Here is a 16,890-nt window from a genome sequence, read left to right on the forward strand (position 1 = left end):
TCACAGAGTAGGTAACCATGGTTTTTCATTATGTCCAAACTGGACCACTGATTATACTCTTATAACAAAAATGCATATAAACACTATCCATGTGGAAAAGAACTAAAAACTGACTGTACTTTATAACTTTCATGTTTTCTTAACTGTTTAAATCAGGTATTAGTGGATAGAGTTTTACATAATTATGAGGTGTATTGAACACACACACACACACAAATTATATATCATTATACACCTACACACAAGATATCGTTTCCATTGTCTTGCTGAAGTTTGCATTCTGCACTGCAAGGAACCCCAGTGGACAGCTTTGATCATGATGTGTGGCTACCAGTGCAATAAGATGAAAGTGAAGGTGGCAGACAGGTTCCAAATTATTAAGGTTGTTGAATCCATCAAGTGCATGAGCTCAGAATATGAGAGAGAGAGAGAGAAATGTTGCAAACTGGTTTACAGGCAAATCCTACTCAGCACTTCTTTAACAAATACAAATAGTTACAGCCAACATATCAAATAGAACTGGTTCACTGATGCATCAAGATAATTAAGTCCTTTTTTTCACTCCAACCTCCCTCTCTCCTTCTCTCTTTCGGCAACAGGATTCATTTAGGTGCTTAATTAAAAAGCGTATCCCCAGAAGGTTGGCGTATTCTCATATTATATTTCACTTTTTCCACACCAAGCATTTTCAAACTGCTGCTGTTGCTAATACAGTGAGTTAGAGAAAATATCTGCACATATGGCTCCTTTTATTCTCCTCTTTCAGAATTATCACTTTAATTTAATTATAGGTTCTTTTGAGGGGGGTGGAACTTGGTAACTTTTAACAATATAGTCGCCAGCATACACACATGGAACAAATGAAACAAAATCTGTGTAATATGCATAACCTTTGACCTCTACTTTCAAACCCAACTCTTTCACCATCATCCTCAGCATATAAATCTGTCAGTGCTGTGTGTGTCACCAGGGGACCTGAATGCTGTGCCACGAGGAGAAGGGTTGCAGTACCTGACACCAGTAGAAATTTTCAGAATGCATAATTAAAGGCATAAGCCAGAAATGTTCAATAATCAGTTCATAGCAAGCTAAATGCAGAGATGATATATCAAAGTAAGGGAAGTTTAGTCGATAAGGGCATTTTGCCTACTTCAACCTGATATGTGGGGTTTAGTCTGGTAGTTATCTGAAATCTGGACTGCTATTTTATTGTTTCACTAAATAAAGTAGTTGAGCGTTCACAGATCTGGACCGGCTAACACCAGTCTCCTGCGATACAGCTTTGGGTGAGAGAAAGAAAGAGCATGCTATGCAGGGTTATTTATTTATTAAAAAAAGAAGGGCATCACAAGACACCTACAAATGAGAACGGACCTAAAGATTTCCTATAGCTCAGGGGTGTAGTATGTCACTTTCCATCCTTCTTCATCTGGTTCTTTCCCCAGTTAAAAAAAGCTTTTCGAGTAGTATACTGTCTGGTCTTTCTCTGCTTCTCTCCACTCCTTTGATTTCCAGTGCTAGAATCTATATTCTTTGCACTGCAACCTTGAATACACACGCAGCTCTGGGGTCACAGCGAAGAAGTGATCATACAAAATGCAAAGCACTGTTTAGGGAGAATCCTATCCAGAAATAAGGTATCCTGTTCCCTATTACCACCATGGCCTTGCTCCAAGTTTTAATCTCTTATGAAGCATTATTAGCAAACATACAGGGAATAGGAACTTCACAGTGGTGGGCCCATTTTATAGAATTACTTTCCTAGGGAGAATTATCACAGCACTCCCCTGCTTGCGTTTAGAAGCCAGTTTATGGCCAAAGTCCTATACAATCATAGTGCTGGCAAGCAGGAAGTACATGTACAGTTTGAGATGTTATGAATGTGTTTCCTGCAGCTGATCATCCTGCTTTATAGCAAATAGAGTACTAAAGGGGAAAACAGCTTGCCTGGTCTGCTAGATTACCTGCTGTCATAATAGTTTTCAAAATAGCTCTATTCTCCCATGTCCACATATTACTAGAAGTATGTCCTAAAGATGCAACAGTGCACACAATTAGCCTGCGTAAATCCCACTGAGGTCTATGGGATTTATGCAGGTGATTTGTATGCAGGAGTGCAGCCCAAGTCATTTCTCTTTAAGAAAGTCTTACGGAAATTTCATCATAAGGGATGGGTAACAGCTGGCTCTGCTTTTCTTAATCTGACATTATGGTTTTATTTTATTACGTTCTGTAGCTTTTACTTTTCATGTATATTACTGCAAGTCACTGTAAGTTACCCTGAACTTATAAAGTACTGTATAGATATTATTATATATATAACTGCATTGTTCATTTCTGTGACTCCATGGCTAAGCCCTATGAAAGCGAATACAGCACTCCAAGGCCCGTAAGTTGTAGCTCACACCTAACAACTTCTCCCCAAGAAATATCACAAGAAATCTTGGCAGCTTGAAGAAATCAAATATGCACACAGCCTGAGATGTTAAAATAAAGATTAGTAATACAATAGAAAACTATAATTATTTTCCCAGTTAATTATAAACATAGTTCTTCTTAATGCTTTATCCTCGGTGGTTTATTCGTATGCTGAGCAGCACATCTCTCTAGGGAGAGGGCTAAAAAAATAAATCCATCAATTTCTCAATTAGTGAATTTGTTTTCCAAGTTGTAGTGGAAAGAGAAAGGAGAGGGCTCCAGAATTGCCCAAGGCATCCATGCCCTACTTCAAAAGATCAAGAGAAGGAACAAGGCAAAATGCTTGATAATTATGAAAATCATTCCAGGGTGTACAGTTTTTTGAGACAAAAGAAAAGACCCACTTTACTTACTAAAATGGAAAAACTAGAAGAAGTTTTCGTTTAAATCGTTCATTTAATTGGGTTTGGATCCTACAAAAGCAAAGCCAGGTTTGAAATACGAGTTCTCATGAGACTGGCTGTCTAATTCTCATAGTGCAGTGCACTATGGAGTCAAGAGTGTCGCCATAAGCTTTAGGGAGTTTTTTTTAAGCCAGAAAAAAGAATTGTGGTGCAAAATTCAGCTAAAGAGGAGAGAGAAGATTGTGGATCCAGTAACACCGCCCCTGCACCCCATACTACCCCTTCTCAGACTTTGATCCTCAGATGTTGTGTAATTCCAACCCTCATTGTTCCTGACCTCCAGCTTCACTGACAGACGATGAAGAGTGTTGTAGTCTAACAACATCTGGGAAGCCACATTTTGGAAATACTATTCATTGACCATAGTGTCTGCACAGAGTTCTATGTGCACAGGGTCCTATCCTGTGCAGGTCTCTGTGTAGATATTATGATCAGTATAATACTGGGCCCATTAGTGGGATGGGCTGTGCGACCATGACTACAATCCCTCCCTTGATACTCTCTGTAAACATCTGCATAGGGCAACATGCATCATTATATCAGTTGAAGGAGCAGGGGAACCTGTGAACCATCCAAATTTGTAGCAAAAATATCAATCTCCTATGGTCCATTACACTATCTTGGTCAAATAATTAAAAAGAAAGTGTCAGGAATTTTTGTTCAGCCTTTGCTTTAATGCTTTCTCAGTTGGTATCTGCTCTCACATATTTGTGACTAAGAGAAAGTCAGGAAAAGAGAAAGCTTCATGACCACCTGCTAAGAGTTCCAATGGCTATGCTTCATTCTCCTCTTTCTGCAATGGTTTTCAGCTATGTATTTATTACATCCACTATTCTATTTCCAGGATATCTTATAGTAGGTATAGTGAGCAGGACTCCTCTTTCATTCATTACACAGTTTAAATGAAATCAGAATGCCATATACAGTTAAGATTGAATGTGCACATATGAAGTTAACAATCATAATATTATTAAAATTGCACGGGAAAAGCAACATGCATAATTGAAAGAGAGAGTGAAGTGTAAAACGTTAACGTTAGCTAACCACTACATGAATGTTCTCCACAGATGAGGACAACAAAAAGTCTTCCACATCCAGACATTGCTGCAATTCCCTCTGCCTACAGCTGCAGAAACTTTTCTACAGGTAATCCTGTGCCAACCCTAACTATAGTTGTAATTACTGAATGTGAAAAACAAGAAGTTTACACAGAGCATCGTTAACACCACTATTTACACATCATAAGCCAGATGTGAAATGCTAACACAAAGAAAGGAGAACAGCTTTATTTTAGGGCACTTGAATAAGGACCAGCCTTACTATGAAATAATGCAGACCTCACAAACCTTTTGGACTCTGAACCCCACAACCCAGTGGCAGCTATCTCACCACCATATGATTGCAAATAACATTCAGCTCTATGTATGCAATGTACTGCTCCATGGTCGATATTTTTTTTTTATTATTATTATTATTATTATTATTATTATTATTATTATTATTATTAGAATCCAATACTGGTATTAGAAGAGGGTTAGAAAAGGGCATGTCAGGTTCCTCCTAAAACAAACTAACCACAAATGGAGGCACATGTGGGAATAAAATGCTGTAGAAAGGAACATTAATATATTTCAAGACTCTGCAGTTTCCAAGTTAGTCTAGCAGTCTTGGTGGCTACATTAAAGCTTTGACAACAGGAGAAACGGTACCTCTGACTCTGTCAGAGCTTCACAGCACCTGCAACTGAAATAATGTGAAGCAGTTGTACCAGACAGTAGATTCCAGAGGGGGCGCTATTTTGCCATCTTCAGTCTTGCTCATCTCTAAGAAAGCAGTCCAATCCAGAACACAGGGAAATGTTTTTAGCTTCTTTCTTCACATTCAAAAAGATCGAAGAGTAGCACTGACTTCTAAGTTCACCCACATCACCCCAAAATAGTCTCTTAGTATAAGAAATAAAGTGATCCAAGAGATCTTCATGCACAATAAACCTAGTAGCGGCAACTTCATAGTCATCCTTACAGTGGCGACTTTATTGATCCCGAAAAGTGGCAGTCCTTCATACTCCCAACACCCACAGGAATTCTTTGGACCACAAAAGTTTTTAATACAGTAGGGTTGTTGTTGTTATTGTTTTATATTTTAAAAAAAAAGTTCAAAAAAGGCATGTTGTATAATTGATGTCACTGTTTTCCATTTAACATATATATATATATATATATATATATATATATATATATATATATATATATATGCAGGTTTTGGTGTCCTCGGGTGTCTTCCCGTGTAAAAGTTGGGGTGTCTAGGCGACGTTTCGACGAGGTCTCACTCGTCATCTTCAGGCTGGTGCTTTCGGCTTCTTGTTACTGGAACAGAGCAGGATCTCAGTGTTTGAGTTCCTATAAATACTGTTGAGGGGGTGTGGTGTATAGCCTCCAATGTTCTGGGCAGAGAGGAAGTTCCCAGGCTAGTGTGCCTTTTCTTCTTTTGTTCCTTAATTACTTGAGGGATATCTTGAGTGATTTCTTGAGTGATATCCTGAGTACCACTTAGGTGGGTCATTAGGTGTGGATTAGAAAATGAAGAAAAGGCACACTAGCCTGGGAACTTCCTCTCTGCCCAGAACATTGGAGGCTATACACCACACCCCCTCAACAGTATTTATAGGAACTCAAACACTGAGATCCTGCTCTGTTCCAGTAACAAGAAGCCGAAAGCACCAGCCTGAAGATGACGAGTGAGACCTCGTCGAAACGTCGCCTAGACACCCCAACTTTTACACGGGAAGACACCCGAGGACACCAAAACCTGCATTCCTGTACCCGTGAAAATCTACGAAAGCATATATATATATATATATATATATATATGCAGGTTTTGGTGTCCTCGGGTGTCTTCCCGTGTAAAAGTTGGGGTGTCTAGGCGACGTTTCGACGAGGTCTCACTCGTCATCTTCAGGCTGGTGCTTTCGGCTTCTTGTTATATATATATATAACTATATATTCTTCTATATATAGTTTATTGGAATGCTTTACAAACCGCATGTCCAAGATTTGAGGGGATTCCTGTGAATTCCCTGAACCTGAAAGAGGAAATACGCCCACACTGAAAAGGTTTCTGGTTCTTACTTTATTGGGTGCTCTATGCAAAGAAACCTAACTGGACAATATTCCAGGTGTCCTGGCAAACACCTATCCTTGTTGTCTTCTGTGGGGCCCTCTAATGCACACAATGTTTTTTCAGCTGTTACTGAAAATGTGAATTTCTGGTGTGTGTCTCTTTTACCCACTCCACTCCTTTTACCATGGTAACAATGAAAACAGGTTTCTCAGCTAGCTTTACTGAGACTGCTTGTTGTTATTGTATATATGGCATATAGCTCAACACATGTATGGAACTTCTTTCCATCATTTGTTACTGAGCCAACTGGTGTGTGGCAAGGGAAGTTCAAAAAGGCACTCGCTTAAAGCATCTTGCAAAGGAAATGCCTTGTGATGTAGAAGCCAAGGCAAATACAATGTAGAGACCTGATGCTCTAGTGCAAGGTTAGTCAGAATGTAGCAAAACATTCCCGGGGACACAGAGATAATTCTGAAGGAGATATTTTACAGTCATCTTCAGGCTATAATAATAGTAATAAAATGGCTGCGGATTTATTCTCAGTTTAAAAAACGAGCTAGTGATATATATCTCTGTATGATGGTGCTACACTCTATATGTACACAGGCAAATTCTTTGGGCAAAGATTATGTTTTAGGCATGCAGTGAAAGAGGTGGCAGGCAAGGGGGGTTAGAAACCAATGGACGAACATTTCAGGAAAGCTCTTTTCCTGCTGAGCAAAGCAAAAAGGAGAAAGAAGGATGAACTCCCAGGCACCTTAGCCTGCCAGATATGGCTAATATAAGAAGAAGCACTAAGCAATTCAACTAATTGTCCCATTCATAGTGCCTTGCCCCCTCCCTTTCCAGTACTAATCAGATTATCTTCCCATTTGGCTATCTCTATGGAGCCTGCTTTTGTTCCCCAATTAACCCTTTTATTTGTTTGTTTGATGTTATGAGATAAAGACAGTGGCAGCCCTTCAACATGAGTTGGAGCCTTATCAGCTTCTCTCATTAATTCGTTCAGTGAATATTCAGGGGTGAGGGTCTCTCCTTCTGGCTTCCTCAGTCTTATATCAGGAAAACCAGCATTCAATTTATATACATATAAAGTTAGTTGGCACCTGTCTGTCTGGGGAGACAACAGAAGAGCGTGTTTGTTAAACCTAAAAAGCCACCCTTCTGCTGGTGCCTAATCCTTCACATGGAAACTGGCTCCCCCTGAAAGGTCCAGCAGAAGTGTGATGTCTGTCTCTCCTCATGTTTTTTGTTCAAGTGCTGGGGTTCAAAGGAGCTGAGCCAACCAACCAGTTTTGATACTGCCCAGAGACTGCAAACTTTGCAAAGGGTCCTTTTCATGGGGATGTCAGCAAAGGAACATCAACAGGGTACTGTGCACTCCTGGTATATACACAAATACTTAAGTTCATTTTGCTCTAGGAATTTCAGCAAAGCTTAACGTTCTGACTCAAGTGGGAGGTGGGTTTGTTTGTTTCTAATAGCATTGTCCACATACTAATATTTGGGATGGGGCAAAAAAAAAAATCTCCCCAAACCCTGAGGGCTGGAAGCGTTAAGCAAGAGGTCACTTGCTCTGGAGGTGCCTCTCAGACATTTTTTATGCCTACGGTGGAAAACATAAATAGTGCCTTCAACTACTGTTGTAATATGGTACACAATCCATCAGGAAATTCTCCTTCACAAGTCCCCAATTGAAATGCATAGCATCTGTGAGAAGGGAAGCATTGCGTCCAGATCCTGTTCCTTTTGATAGGGCTTGCCCAGGAATGCTTCCCCACTGGATTCTACCCCATGGGGCAGATCTGCCTCTCACTCAACTCTCCTGCCCTCCCACCCTTCATGGCTGCCAAAACCTGCCACTTGAAGTGGCTGTCTCACTTTGGCTCATGTTTATAGAGCTGCCCCTGGCATGCAAGCGATTCACTCTCTCTGAAGTGCTCCTGCTGAAAGTCAAATTCGAGAGGGGTAGCCCTGTTAAGTCTGTTTCAGCAGATCAAACACAGAGAGACGGAGAAAGAAGGTGATGGGCAGAGAGCCAGCCTTGTGGCACCTTATAGGCTTCTGCCACAACAAACCTGCCAGTTATGAAGGTGGCACAAAACTAGGCAGGCGACGCATCCTAGCGAAGTCAAAGAAAATGTGTTGGACCTAGAGGAGTACCTCTGGCTGTGATCAATTCAGCTGAGGGTGTGTGGGATTTCAAATGGTTTTCTGCAGTGCTGTTTTTCTAGAAAAAGAGGTGCCGGAACTCACCATGAACACTCCCGCGGTTCTCTTGTAATGGCAAAGACACATAGCTGCATAGCAACACACATGCCGGGACACATGAAGCGAAAGCCCCGGGTGCTACTGGCAAGGCCGGCAACAACCCTTTCCTTTCTCCTTCCCCAGAGATGCCGAGGGGAGGCGAGGGCACGGGGGACATGCCCCGCCTGGCATCCTGACCCTACTCTCCTAAACTGCGAAGTACAGGCGCCTGCGTAGCAGCACAGCTTCACTCCGGGCCGCTTCCAACACTCCCTTCGCCACTCGCGTTTCCAACGCCTCACCCGAGAAAGCGAAGCGGTCGAGCTTGTCCCTCATTCACCTATAGATCTACACACACACTTTCCAGCTCCAACCAGAGGAGATCGCGGGTCCGGTCCCCCCCAGTCCTAGAGATCAAGCTGGATTAGGGGAGAGTCCCTCTCGCTCCCCATCTCCTGGCGAGGGGAAAGGGGGGGGGGGAGAGCCTCATTTCGTAAGTTTCTCCCTTGCAGAAGCTGCGTGGATGGAGGAGGAAGAGGCGAAGGTGTGTGTGCGCGCGGGGATGCCTGAAGACATCCATCCACACATCCATCTCTCTCTCAGGAGCCCCCAGCCCCATGCGGCGCCTGGAAGGCGGCAGTTCCAAGGCTCGGGAGACGGGTCCCCTTTTGGATTCGTCGGCACTGAACACCGAGTAAAGGTGTCGGGGCCACTTGGGCAGAGGAATGTAGAAGTAGCGACAGCGCTTAATGAGAGAGGTGCTCCTCCCCACCCCCGTCCCGAGCTGGCCCTGCTGGCATCCATTAACCTGTGGAGAGGTGAGCGAGGAAAGCGCTCGCTCTCGCCTTTGCGGGGTTCTGCGGGGAAGATGCACAGGCAGGCAGCGCCACTCAGTCCAGCCTGGGCAGGCCGGGAAAGAACTCTGAGGAGCCGAGAGAGGGAGGCAGGCAGGCGCCGCCTGGCCGAAGAAGGGCAGCCTTACCTTGCGCGGCGGAGCCGGGGCTGCTGGCGCTCAGGATGGCCAAGGCGGGCAGCACGAGCATTTGCAGTAAGTATCCCAGTCCCAGTCCGTAGCGGGCGGCGGCGGCGGCTTCCAGCCCTTTCGCCATGGCTGCTGCTGCTGCTGCTGCTGGGGGAAGCAGCCAAACCCCAAAGCCGAAGTCCAGCTCGCCGGTGCCCCAAGCCCACCCTCCCGCCCCTACTTTCTCCGCGGTGATGGGCTGCTGCGTCGGCCACGGGCCCACCTGGAAGCGGCGCCGCCCTCGCGACTTTTCCTGAGGGCGAAGCGGAGCGCGAGCAGTTGGCGAAGTGGCCCGAGACTTCAGAGAGAGGCGCTGCCTCGCTTCGCCTCAGGAGAGGAAGCGCGCGCGGCGGCGGCGGAGGCAGCAGCAGCGCCTTCAGGCAGGCGGCACACTTGGGCACAGAGGGGCGCGCGCGCGTCTGAGGTGGAAGGAGAAGCAGCCACTCCGAAACGGGCTTCTCCCGCCAGCCTCGCCGACTCTCTTCCCTCAGCCGCCTTGACTTGGCCGGTAGACCCAGCTGGGGCTGCTCCTCAAGCAGGACGGGCGCCCTTTCGCCCCAAGCGCGAGCGGCAAGAGCGGGGTCCGGGCGGCGGGAACTGCTGCTGCTGCGAGGTGAGCAGGAATGGTCATTTCATAGTCTGGCCAAGAAGTCTGAGGGAGCTGGAGATGGCAGAGGCGGGAGGACGGGGGGAAGCGCCTCCGGCTCCCGCAGCATCCTTCTTCCCAACTCCGGCCGCGGGGACTCAACTGGAGGCGAGGCGAGGCAGCCCCGCAGAGGCACACGCCCCTGAGCGCGGCGCTGCCTGCGTGAAGGCGAAGCGAGAGCGAGAGAGCCGGCGCGCTTTTCCCCTCTGCCTCTCCCCCCCTCGAATGTGGTACACGAGCTGCGGAGCGGAGCCCTGGCGGAGGCACAACGCGCTCTAGCCAATGGAGCGCCGCTTTCCCAGGGACACTTGCAAAACCGGAGCTGGACTCCCGGACGGGACTGGCTCCTCCCCCGGCTGCTGCTGCTGACGAGCTTATCTCAACTCGAGAGTAGTAAGACTGTTGAGGGGCAGCGATCCTGAACGCAAATATAGCATGTGTTGCAATCCTATGCACACCACTGGGAGTAAGTCTCCTTCGCTCATTGGGGTTTACTCCTAAGTAGGCAGGTATAGGCAGGTATACTTGAGACCAGACGTGGGTAAGAAGGATAGCTGTTGATATTGTGCCTTTAAAAGCCCGCATGCTGTGATTGGGGGGGGGGGGATGAGAGTAATAAGGGAAAGGAATCTCACCACACCCAGAGAACAGATTTCAGCAAAGGTTCTCACCGCTGATGCTGAATGGTGACCACACCCAGAAAACAGCGCAGCTTCTCATCTAAGTGGCTGTAAATCCCAAACACTAGAAATCCTAATGAAATCAGAGGGATTTGTTTCTGAGTAAACATGCTTGGAAATGTGCAGCTGTGTGAGTAAACAATAGGAATATGTTCCTGAGACTGGATTCATGAAGGATACAGCCACCTCTGGGATCTTGCCTTTGTGGTGTCAGGTGTCCTCTTAACAGCTGTAAAACAAGAGCAGCAGTTTTCTATACTACCTAAGTTAGTTCTCTTTGGAATCAGGTAATTCTAGACCTTTGCCACAAACTGCAAAGAAAGTAAAGTAGTGCTTTTGAACTGCTGGGTTGGCAGGAGCTGGGACAAACCACTGAGCCTCTTGGGGTTGCCGATTGGAAAGTTGGTGGTTCAAATCCCCATGATGGAGTGACCTCCCATTGCTCTGCCCCTGGAGTGGTGCTGCCAGTCAGAATAGGCAATAATGAACTATATGGGCCAAGGATCTGATGTGGTCTATGGCAGGCAGCTTCATGTTTTGAAGCCAAGATTCTCCAAAAAGAAGAAGAAGAAGCAGCTGCCCTACCTTATGGAGACAAGCTGCAGCTTGGTTCCCTCCAGATTTTATATGTGTATTTTATTTATAATATTTATTTTCCACATTTTACAAGAACATCCACCCAGCTGCTATCTGCTAGAAAGAGGCAGATTTTAACCCTTTACCTTCATCTAGTTCCATAGAATAATAAAATGTAGAGTTGGAAGGAACCTAGTCCAACCTTGCAATGCAGGAATCTTTTGCCCAATGTGGGGCTTGAACCCACAAACCTCAGGTTGAGAGTCGCATGCTCTACCAACTTGCACTTCTTTGCCTGTAGTGGATGCAACAGGACACTGTGGCACAATCCATTATTATTATTATTATTTTGTAAGAGTGGGGTGAGTCTGGAGCCTGTGTATGGTTGTTATTTAAGTCAGATCAACTTCTTGGGAACTCATTGCCTGGCCCTGTGCTTGTGGCATGGATAACATCATGATAGTAGGGCAATGGGGCATTTGTATAAGGCTGCAGCCATGTGAGTACCATCCCTGGGCAAGAGCATTGTGAAGACCTGGCAACACACCAGAAGACACCAAGCAGTGCCAGTCTTGAACCTATAGGCTGTAGTTAGGCTCTTTGGTCTGGAGAAGGCCACGTTATAGTCATTTCCTTTGGAATATAAAAAACTACTGCGTCAATAAAGTGGTTGACCAAAGGGGAGAACAAGAAACCTGAAAATGTTGTAAATAATGTTCTAAGGGACTTCCTATGAAATACCCTGAAGTGATTGACAATGAAAGCATCTATCTATCATTGATGGATTGATTGATCAATCTCCATTATAGATACTAATTAGGATAAGAATCTCTGCTTAAAAATGTGCTGGAAAAGGAAGGTCTTCAACAGACACCAGTGACAGCACCTGACTGGTGTATTATGGAAGGGAGAGACAATGGGTAGGTGCAAGGGGCCTTCTCCTGCAGAGATGAAGTGATTGGTTGGGATTTTAAGGGACAATATGATCCTTCAGTTCCCATATATATTCTTCTCAGGATTTCTGCTTGGGGCAGTTGTACGTTCTGCCTACTGAGTCAGGAAGAGCAAAACATTTATATCTTGATTAGCTTTGTTGTCTGGCCAAAATACCTACCTGTGATCCTTACAGCTGCTTTTAGGCCAGCTAATGTAAAAATGGATTACCTCAGTAATAATCAAAACCTGTCAACTATACCTAGAGTGTTTGGTTTGCTTAGTGGAGCTAGAGGGTTAAGATGCTTGCAAACAATTGTCAAAAGCCTATTATGTGGGTCACTGCATTGTGCTGTAATGCACAACTTCTTGTTCTGTACCTGTAGATGCTGCTGTGGCTTTAACCAATAAAAGCAAAATAAACTTGGCTAAACACGGCCTGATTTGGCTTGGCAGCCTTGTTTGTGATGATTTTTTTTGTAAAATCCAGAGTCCATTCCAATAGAATATGCATCTCCTAGGGAGCAAAACAGTGAGCAGGTTCTCAAGAATGCATTTTTGTTCTGAGTGGGCTCTGGTGACCTGCAAAGTTAGGCACACCGCGACTGTGTATGCATTACCAGCTGAAAATGCAGCTAATCTGTTGTTTTTCTCAGATGGGATCTAAGCTTGTTTGGGGGGGGAACATAGTGTTTCCTAATAAATTACAGGATAGATTTAGGATAGATTGTTGCTAAGGCTGTGATGGGTGCAGAGTAACAAGAGTGTGTACACAGCCTATCTGTAGGGCAGAAGCTTGTATCCTGTTTTTGTATTTTTGAGATGAAAGACCTCCAGATTCTTGGACTACCCAATACATGGCATTCCTCCTTTCACCATCAGTCAGCCCCCTGTTTGTAGCTCTCTATTTCCAATAGTCTGGGAGTCATGACCAGATGGCAGTATTGTTAGCAATTTTTAGACCCAGACAGTTCAAGGGCTTTTTCCTAAGTCATGCATGAGGAGCCGATGGTTCCCCCCATCATTTTGCAGTTTACCAACCACGCAGACACTCCCCAATAACTTCCTGTTCCTTCAGTTACCATGCAGTTCTTAGAGGTAACATCTGGAAGAAAGGCCTTTGTGATTCCAGCTATACTGTAATTGTAGCAATAGGGAAATGAAAAAAGGATCTTTGCTGCAAAGCTAACATTTGAATAAGGAATGAGAAATGAATCCGGGATGGATGTGCAAATCTTTGTTTGTTGTGGAAGACAAAGTATTCCAGAGGAGTCAGAAGCTGATCCACTGAACAAATTCATAAAGTAGTGGAGATGAACTGTGATGGCCAGATAGAGTATTAATACCCAAAAGGTAAAGACATTGAAACCTTGGACATTTCCCAGCCATTAGAGGGTTTCACCTTCTTCACTGGGGTCTTGTCTCTAAACACATCCATGTCCAAATACACCCTTTCCCCTTCTTTGGTCATGAAATAGGATGTTCCTTGATTTGTTTTTATTTTCTCCATATGTAAAAGAGTTCCAATTATGACAAAATTGGCTTTCTGAATGAACATGTATTTTTGTTTTGTTTTACTAAATATGGTCAAATTGCTTGTCTGGAAAGTGTCCTTGAACTTTGATCTTACCGCTTGCTTGCTTAGATAGAGTGGAGTTTGTGGGTTTGTGCAAAAACTAGCATACACATTAGTTATTCCAGGGGCAAATCTAGGCTTTTATTTCAACCCAGGTCAAAGAACCAGTTTGGCACCCGCACTGACACATTTGTGTACACACACACACACACACAGGCTGGGAGCCTCAATGGTGCCCCTTTGGAGGCTTCAGCCAGGGCAAAAAAAACCTGGCTACCCCCCCCCCCACCAGCTATGGCTCCGGTTATTCTGTCCATTTTTTGTTCTAGCCCCACCCAGTATTGACTTCTGGCCCCGGGAAGGCTGCTCAGATGGGAATGTGGACCTCAAACTGAAAATGTTTCCTCACCCCTGCACCAGATTCACTGTAGGAAGCCTCTTGTTTTCCTCTGCTGAGGGCCACATTCTCTCATGGTTAGTCTTCTAGGGGTTCCATGCCAGTTCCATGAGTGGGGCTGAAGTCATTAGGAGGAAGAGCCAGAGCAAAACGTCTGTGGAGTCACCCTATCTTCCTCATTCTGTCTCTTTCTCTTCCTCCTCCTGGCCCAGCTGCAGTGCTGGGAAACAAATCACTCTTGCCAGAGATCTGACATAACACTTGGCAGATGCCCTTTCAAATTAGACTGAGGACTGCATGTAGTCCTAGGACCACAGGCTTCCCACCCCCTCAATGCTAGGCATTACCAGAGAAATGTAGGGAGGGTGATATGTTAGCAGGGGCCACAAATCCTCCCAAACGTCTATTTAGGCCCTTAAGCTGATTCTTAAAAGACTTATGCAAGGGGAAAGCAGTTGGCTGTAGATACTTTTGTGTTCCTTTGCTGCATACACTTTTCTGCAATTAACTTATCTCCTAAATGCACACCATTTATGCAGTTCCCCACCACCATTTACAGAAGTGTAGAATAAAGCACTAGCCCTCTGCTCCCAATAATGTGCTGTTTTAATGTGCATGTGCAATATTCCCACTTGTGGAATGCTTTCCCCTGGTGGCCTCGTTAACATCCTTTTGGTGCCAGGTAAAAACGTACATCTTCTCCTATTTAATCTGACAGGTTATGATGATTTTGCCATTTATTGATGGTATGTCTTTTGCTGCTGAAGTTTCTGCTGCTGTTCTACAGGGTCTGTTTTATAGATTACCATAAAAGCCATACAGTAACATATTGCTCTTTTTCTGATGTTATGTTACACTTTAAATTCTGCAAGTTGCTTGCAGATGCCTTATGTGGCAAGTGACTTATAAATCGAAACAGTAATAACAAGTTAATATATAAAGAGAAAACAAAGCACTCTACTACTTCTACTTCTTCCCATGAGATTATCCCATATAAATCCTGAAGGGAGTCCTCTTTTCTAGAATCCAAGCAGCTAAGAGTTACATTATGTGCCATCAAATAGCAAGAGAAAGGAATGGAAACAACTTTGTGCTACTATGTATGAATTGCTTATTTTTTATATAATTGCTAAAGGCACCAAATGGAAACAAGTTTTTTTCAATACAACCACGTTCCTTAGTTGGTATCTTGCAATCAAACTAGACTCTGGAGAGCAAGCAATGGTTACAGTCAAGCTGGGGTGCCAACTGGAATAAAATATGGGTGGGGGGCAGGTAACCACCACCCCACATAATTGATCACGCAGCACTATTTGAATAGAAATACCCATCAACTTTGTGGAGGCCCAGTCCCCTCAATTATTTTAAGAGGGGGGCACAGTTCCTAGGAGTTGGCTCCTATGCAGGGAAGAATGTGCTGGACCTGGACAAATTAAAAGTATCTGCAAAGATTTGATCAGTTGCATGGGCGTAGCCAGGATTTTGTGGGGGGGGGGAGAACCGACGTGATTGGTCAATTAGTTAAGTATTTTTATTGTTTTACTTGATTGGGGGGGGGCAGCAGCCCCCTTGGCTTTGCCCATGATCACCTGCCTATTCCTACTATAGATCACTTTTAAACTAGCATGCAACGTCGGATGGCAAACTGACAATGAACCGACTTTCCCTACTGCCTAGTGGACTGGAGTTGAAAAAGCTTTTTTTTTTTTAACCTCCAGAATGGTCATTCTGTAATGTGACGGTGCCTCCCCTGCTTTGTATATATTTTCCCACCGATTTAGTTTAAATGCTGTGCACCGATATCCTCATTCATGCACACGTCTGCATCCTTCTGTATTTTCAAGCCACTCTGCCCACGAAGTATTATAGAAATGGAGAGGGGTGATGTAGAACTGGGGGAATCCTGATTCCCTCGTTCTACCTAACGGCTTGCAATCCCCCCCCCCCTTCTCTACCTGGCTTGTCCAAAGTTTAAGCCCCACTGGGTTCTCTGGGATTTACTCCCAGATAAATGCGCACAGCATTGCAGCCTTCGCGGAACTCCGAGCAAATCGGACGAGGCTCCTTTTGAGCTGAGCAATCGGAGCCCTGTTCCAAATTCGCTTCTCTCCCTCGTCGTGCCCTGCCGGTGGAAGTCGATCTATGCTCCCTCGCCTACTAGCACCGTCAGGGCCAAGAAACCTCAAATCGCGGAGGGTCAGGATGCTTTGAGATTTCTCTCCCCCCGCAAGCCATAGAAGCCCCGGATTCTCGCGCGTCGATCCCGCCTTAAATGCCTCCGCACGAGAGGCTTCCGCGCAGGCAGGGCAGCCCAAAGTGTGTCGGTGCGCCTGTCGGATAGATCGGAAGCAGGGCGCGAGAGCCCGCCCGGTCCTCCCGCCTCTCTGCCTCTTGATCAAACGCAGGAGCCGAGGGCGAAGCCTCGGCAAAGGAACGCTCTGCCCACCGCCCGTACAGCCGAAGGAGTTTCGCGTTCCCGCAAGACACCAGTAAAACCCGAGCTGGATTCCTTGATCAGAACGGCGTCGCCATGTCCTGCAGTAGAAGCACGGGGAAAGAAGGTCGGCTCAGTTTGGGGGTCTCCTCCTTCCCCCTTTCCCAATAGGCTTCAGAGTGTCTTGTAGGCGAACCACTTGCCTTTGCCGGGAAAGAGGCTCGTGCGGAGCAGACTTACCCGAAGGGCAAAAAAGGAGACTCCCGAGCCTTTTCCACAGGTGTAGTGAGTCTTTAGCCTTCCAGGTGCTGCTGAACTTAAACTCCCATCAGCCCCAGCAGACATGGCCAATACTCAGGGATGATGGGTGTTGTA

The 16,890-nt window shown here is 45.3% G+C and overlaps 1 protein-coding gene across 3 annotated transcripts in view; it reads right to left on the bottom strand.

The window, feature by feature from the left end:
* UNC5C (unc-5 netrin receptor C) overlaps positions 1-10,222 on the bottom strand; it is a 303,622-nt gene extending 293,400 nt beyond the window's left edge. For 2 of the 3 annotated variants that reach the window (XM_081924881.1, XM_081924879.1), the window contains exon 1: positions 9,235-10,221. In XM_081924881.1, the coding sequence (XP_081781007.1) occupies positions 9,235-9,361 (127 nt within the window). In that variant the 5' untranslated portion in view covers positions 9,362-10,221. Of the gene's footprint in view, positions 1-9,234 lie in introns of all 3 variants that reach the window. The other variant, XM_081924880.1, reaches the window with a different exon arrangement.
* Between the last annotated feature and the right edge of the window lie 6,668 nt (positions 10,223-16,890).

This window comes from Podarcis melisellensis (assembly GCF_964234715.1).
Source record: "Podarcis melisellensis genome assembly, chromosome: 9".
NCBI lineage: Eukaryota > Metazoa > Chordata > Lepidosauria > Squamata > Lacertidae > Podarcis > Podarcis melisellensis.